Source organism: Chlorella variabilis, assembly GCF_000147415.1.
Source record: "Chlorella variabilis unplaced genomic scaffold CHLNCscaffold_22, whole genome shotgun sequence".
NCBI lineage: Eukaryota > Viridiplantae > Chlorophyta > Trebouxiophyceae > Chlorellales > Chlorellaceae > Chlorella > Chlorella variabilis.
Genome location: NW_005435066.1, coordinates 428,968 through 434,395, shown reverse-complemented (window position 1 = coordinate 434,395; position 5,428 = coordinate 428,968). Strand labels below are relative to the sequence as shown.

Genomic DNA, 5,428 nt, shown 5'->3' with positions numbered 1-5,428 from the left:
AGTGAAATTTGTGGTGTCTGCCACCCTCACTCGAGACCCTTCCAAGATCGACCGCCTGGGCCTGCACTGCCCCCGATACATCGCCATGAGCGCGGGTGAGGAGGCCCGGGCCGCCCCGCTGACGGGGCGCCTGCGCCTGCCGCTGCACGCGCTGTGGTGCCCGCTGTGGTGCCTGCTGTGGTGCCCGCTGTGGTGCCCTGTTGCGGCGCCTGCTGCGGCGCCTGCCGCCTCGCCGTGACACCCATGCCTGCCGCCTGCCTGCCTGCGCCTGCAGCTGCCGCCGCGCCCGCTGCCCGCCCCTCCCTCTCCCCATCGCACCCCCTCCTCGCCCTCCTTCCCTGCTCGCTGCAGTGGACCACCGGTACCAGCTGCCCCGCAGCCTGCAGGAGCTGAAGCTGGTGGTGCCAGCTGAGCGCAAGCCCGCCGCCCTGGCCGCGCTGCTGCAGGTGCGCCAGCATGCCGTCGTTGCAGGGGCCAGCCGGCGTGACGCGCGCGGCCGCCCGTCGCCCCAGCGCCTCGCCGCCGCCGTGCAGGCTGGCCCACATTGGACACAGCGTGTGGGGCTTGCTGCCCTGCCGAGGCCTGGCAGTTGACTGCCTGCCACCTGCCTCTCCCCGCCGGCTGCCTGCCTGCCTGCCCGCCTGCCTGCCCGCCTTGCCCCGCGTCGGTGCCGCGCTGCAGGAGCTGCGCGGCGAGCAGACCATCGTCTTCACCTCCTCTGTGGAGGCCACCCACCGCCTCCACCTCCTGCTGGCCGCCCTGCCCTGCCTGCCCGACCGGGCGGTGGAGTTCAGCAGCCTGGTGGCGCCCGCGGAGCGAGCCGCGCGCCTGGAGGCATTCCGCAGCGGCAAGGCCAAGGTGCGCTGCGCCGCCTGCCCGTTGCGGCCGTCCAGCTGGTGGCACCGGTGGCTGGCGGCACCGCTGGCAGGTGGCACCGCTTGCGGGTGGTGCCGCTGCTTGCTGGTGGCGCCGCCCGCCTGGCCCGCTACGCGGGGGCATCCCACCACGCGTCCACGCACCACCACCTCCGCAGGTGCTGGTGTGCTCCGACGCGATGACGCGCGGCATGGATGTGGCGGGGGTGGCGAATGTTGTGAACTACGACGCGCCGGTGTATGTCAAGACGTATGTGCACCGCGCGGGGCGCACCGCGCGTGCGGGTGAGCCCGGGGCGCGCGCGCCAGGATGCGGCGGGCGGTGTGCGCTGGGCTGTGTGTGTGTGTGGGTGGGAGGGTGGGGGTGGTGGGTGGGTACGTGCGCGCGCGCGCGCGCTTGTGTGTGTGTTTGTGCGTTGCAGGGAGAGTGTGGCGCTCTGGGTTGGGGGCGTTTGTTCCCGCGTGGACGGAGGCAGCGGCAGGTGGCCTTGGCCCGACCCGCAGCCCTCCCGGCTGGCCCCCAAACCCTAAACCCGCCCACCCTGCGAGCAGGCCGCGCGGGCCGCGTGTTCACCCTGCTGCGCCACGAGGACGTGCGGCACTTCAAGGGCATGCTCAGGAAAGCGGACAACACGTTTGTGCGGGCCCACCGGCTGGCTAAAGGGGCGCTGGAGGCGGTACGGGACGACGTGGATGCGGCGCTGGAGGCCATGGGCGCGGCGCTGGCGGCCGAGGCGGAAGCCGAGCGGGCGCGGGGCGGGGCAGCCGGGCCAGCGGCGGCAGTCGCACCGGCGGTAGCAAAGGAGGCGGCGACAGCGGCCACGGGGGTGGTGGCGGAGGGGCAGGCGGCGCGGGCGGCGGGCGGGCAGCAGCGGGCGTGGGGCGGCGGAAGAGGGGCGCCGAAGCGGCGCAAGGTGTCGGAGGCGCCAGAGTTCAGCCTGCTGCCGCCAGCTCCATAAGCTGTGCGCCCCCTTCGTGCCTGCTTGGCCCTCCCGCCTGCTGCTGCTACTGGTGCGGGCTTGTGGCATGCGGTGCCCTGCTGCTACCAAACTGTCCTCTACTCTCGGGGGGCTTGTGAACATTGTAAAGGTGAAAACCAAAAATTGAGCCTGTGCAAGAGCAAGCAAGGCTGGCTGGGCAGTTCACATGCGCAGCAAGGGGCGCAGGGGCAGCGGCGGGCGCGCTGCAGCACCGCTGGCGCCGTGCGCTTGATACAAAGCAAAGCACGAAATAGGGGGCTATCGCTACACAGACAGGAGGGGGTGCTAGAGCAGGAGGGAGGGAAGGGGCAGGCGCACATCGTTCGTTCGGGGGAATTAGTGTGGAAGGCAGGGACGGGGCGGGGCATTGGCGGGCTTGTGTGTCAGGGCCCCCACAGCTGTTGCGGGGGCAGCTGCGCCGCATCACGTAGGGCAGGAAAAAACGGCTGAGAGGCAAGGGAATAGTACTGTTGAGGTGCGGACGAGAGAGGTGGCCTGGGAGGGGGGAGCCAGGCACGGCGCGCCGGGAGCGGGTATAAAGGGAGTTCATTGCTGGTGGGGTGAGGTACACTGCGGACTTAAATCATGGTCAGGCAAGGGCACTGCCCCCCAGGCCCCCCGGCTGGGGCGCTGGCTTGTCCTGCTGGGCTGGGGGGCGGGGAGGGCGGCGCCCGCGCTGCTGCAAGGTGCCCACGGCGGCTGGGCTGGCTGTGGGCGAGGGTGTGTGGGGGTGTGGGGGCGCTGCACGCCAGGCTGCTGCGGCCCGGCGGCACGCGCCCGGGTGCCTCACCACACCCCCACCGCGCCGTCGTACGCGCCGCTGATGACGCCGCTGCCGTCTGCCGCGGCCAGCACGCGCACCGCGTCGTCATGCCCCTCCGCCTTGCGCACGCACTGCCAGGAGGCCAGGTCCCAGAAGCGGATGGTTGTGTCGTAGGAGCCGCTGGCCAGGAAGAGGTCCCCCACCGCCAGCGCCAGTACCGCCTCATTGTGTCCCTCCAGCACCTTGATGCACGTCAGGCTGTCGCAGGACCACACCTGGAGGGGGGCAGAGGAGCCAGAAGTGTGGCAGTCGGGGAGGGGCCACGCGGCGGCATGCGTGCATGGCGGCGGTGGTGGCGTGTGGTTGGGGGTTCCGCACATGCGGGCGGGACGTGGCAGCTTAGCAAGGCTGCGGCTGCCAGCAGCTGGCTGCGGCGCCCAGGCACCCACCCGCACGGTCTTGTCCCAGGAGCCCGAGAAGAGGTAGCCGTGCCCCACTGCCAGCACCCGCACATTGTCCTCGTGCCCCTCCAGCGTGGCCAGGCAGGTGAGGGAGGCCGCGTCCCACACCTGCGCACACACACACACAGCCGCGCCGGGCAGGGTCAAGAAAACCTGGGGGCCCGCTGCTGGGCGAATGCAGCGGCACTGGCATGCAGCGCAGCGCGAGCCAGCGCCGCCCAACCTCCAGCTGGCTGCTCCCGCCCAGCAGCACCCCGTCCCTGCCTCCCGCTGCAACCCCAAGGCCAAGGGACCAGAAACAGGAGGCATGAAGGACATTCACGCGGAAGCGACGCCTCACCCTGATTGTCGTATCGTCGCTGCCGGAAAATACCATGGTGTCGGTGGCCGCCAGCGCCCGCACCGCGCCCGTGTGCCCCACCAGCGTGGCCAGGCACTCGTGCGTGGTGGTGTCCCACACGCGCACCTGCGGGCGCAGAGAGGCGCGTGGGTAGGCAGGCGGGTGCTGCCAGCACTTGCACCGTGAGGCACGGCACAGCCCTGAGCCACGGCACGAGCATGCACGGTGACCCGAGACGCTGCGCACGCTGTGGTCCAGCCCACACGGCGCAGCGCAGCGCAGCAGGCGCCACACCAGGCAGCGCAGCGACCGCATGGAGCAGGAGCAGGAGGAGGAGCGGCGGGCGCAGGTACTCACCGTCTTGTCGTAGGAGCCGCTGAAGACCTTGTCGCCGCAGCGCACCAGCGTGCGCACGGGCCCCGAGTGGCCCGACAGCGTGGCCAGCAGCGTGAGCGCCTCCGCATCCCACACCTGCAGGCAGCAAAGGCGGGCCGGCAGGCTGTGCTGCGGCACACACGCGCTCCCTCTCTCCGCTCTCACACACCCTCCCGCCCTGTCACCCGCACCCGCACCCCACCCCAGCCCCAGGCCCGCAGCGCAGCCGGCCAGCCCACCTTGAGCGTTGTGTCGTATGAGGCGGAGAAGACCTTGTTGCCGGCCACCGCCAGCGCGCGCACCGCGTCGGTGTGCCCCGTCAGCGTCTTCTCCCGTGCCAGGCTGCCCAGGCTCCACACGCGGATGGAGTAATCGTAAGATCCCGAGAACAGGCGGCCGCCCGCGGTGGCCAGTGACAGCACCGGCCGCGTGTGGCTCTCCAGCACCTGCGCAGCGCCAGGCGTGGGTGGGGTGGACAGCGTGGGGATGGGACCCGGCAATGAATGGGACCAGGCCAGCAGCGGGCAAGCACGGGTGGCTGGGGAGGGTTGCGGTGCGGCGCCGTGGGACCGCAGTGCCGCTGCGGTTGCCATCCAGCGGGCAGGCGGTGGCAGCGACAGGCAGGCCCGCCTCCAAAGCGCACCTGCGTGCAGCGCTTGGTGTTGAGGTCCCACACCCGCACAGTTTTGTCGGCTGATGCGGTGTAGATGCGGCTGCCCAGCACCTCGATGGCCCAGATGATCTCTGTGTGCCCCTGCAAACACGCCATGTGCCAGCACAAGCAGCGGTGGCGCGGTGGGCGTGGCGCAGGCAACGCGGGGCAAGCGGCGAGGCCTGCCACGCCAGGCTGCTGCCTCGCAACACATCTATACGGAGCAGCTGGTGGCGCGCCCAGGTGCTGGGCAACCAGAACAGCATATGCGAGCGAGCGGGCCAGGGCCCGGCGCGGTTTCTGCGGGCGGGCGGCAGCACCCACGTGCAGGATGTTGCCAGCGCGCCCTTCCTCCCACTTGAACACCGGCTGCACCGACTGCTGCGTGGGTCGCTCCGGCAGCTTGACGCTGTTCTGCTGCGCCCAGTCCACGATGGCGCTGCGCAGGGCAAAGTTGGGGGTGAGCTCCAGGTGTCGCAGCCGCATGCCGGTGACGGGGCACGTCTTGTGCCCCTGCGCCAGCCACCGCTCGATGCTGTGCCGGTCATAGGTGTGGCCGGTGGCCAGGATGACGGGATCCACCTGCAGATGCAGGTAGAGGTACGCAGGATAGGCGGTTGAGTGGCGAGCAGGCACACACGAGCGCCCAACAGGTGGTCGCCCGCTCGGCCGGCGGTTTGACCTTGCAAGCGAGCAGCACAGGCGCACCATGATCTCCATCGACACAGGGCACACAAAGGAGGTGGGGATGATGCGGCCGTCCAGGCTCTGCACGCTGCTCTGCAGGACGCAAGGCGCGGCATGGGCGGGCACATGAGGGTCGGCGGCGGGGCGGCGGCTGGGCCACAAACGTGTCAGCCGCGTTGCGGGCACGGCGCCCCCGCCTTGCACGGCTCTGGAGTGGGCCCGCAAGCCCCTGCGACGGTCAACCAGGTTCTGGGGTGTGCGCAGCGGGCCGTTCAGCGCCCACCTCTGCGTTCAG

At 71.0% G+C, this 5,428-nt stretch overlaps 3 protein-coding genes across 3 annotated transcripts in view; 1 reads left to right on the top strand and 2 right to left on the bottom strand.

Annotated features, from left to right (window-relative positions):
• Positions 1 to 1,834, top strand: part of CHLNCDRAFT_138879 (hypothetical protein) — a gene marked incomplete at both ends in the record, with an annotated part of 3,294 nt that extends 1,460 nt beyond the window's left edge. The window contains 5 exons of the mRNA XM_005844539.1: positions 47 to 95; positions 352 to 446; positions 682 to 858; positions 1,034 to 1,160; positions 1,428 to 1,834. Of these exons, the coding sequence (XP_005844601.1) occupies positions 47 to 95; positions 352 to 446; positions 682 to 858; positions 1,034 to 1,160; positions 1,428 to 1,834 (855 nt within the window). The remainder of the gene's footprint in view (positions 1 to 46; positions 96 to 351; positions 447 to 681; positions 859 to 1,033; positions 1,161 to 1,427) is intronic.
• An 810-nt stretch (positions 1,835 to 2,644) lies between these two features.
• Positions 2,645 to 4,207, bottom strand: CHLNCDRAFT_10657 (hypothetical protein; the record flags this gene model as incomplete). The annotated part of the gene is made up of 5 exons (XM_005844446.1): positions 2,645 to 2,893; positions 3,068 to 3,187; positions 3,420 to 3,545; positions 3,777 to 3,890; positions 4,034 to 4,207. Coding segments are annotated over 5 exons (783 nt in total), but the record flags the coding sequence as incomplete, so codon positions are not given.
• Positions 4,208 to 4,848: 641 nt separating this feature from the next.
• Positions 4,849 to 5,196, bottom strand: CHLNCDRAFT_15720 (hypothetical protein; the record flags this gene model as incomplete). The annotated part of the gene is made up of 2 exons (XM_005844445.1): positions 4,849 to 5,028; positions 5,155 to 5,196. Coding segments are annotated over 2 exons (222 nt in total), but the record flags the coding sequence as incomplete, so codon positions are not given.
• Positions 5,197 to 5,428: the final 232 nt, after the last annotated feature.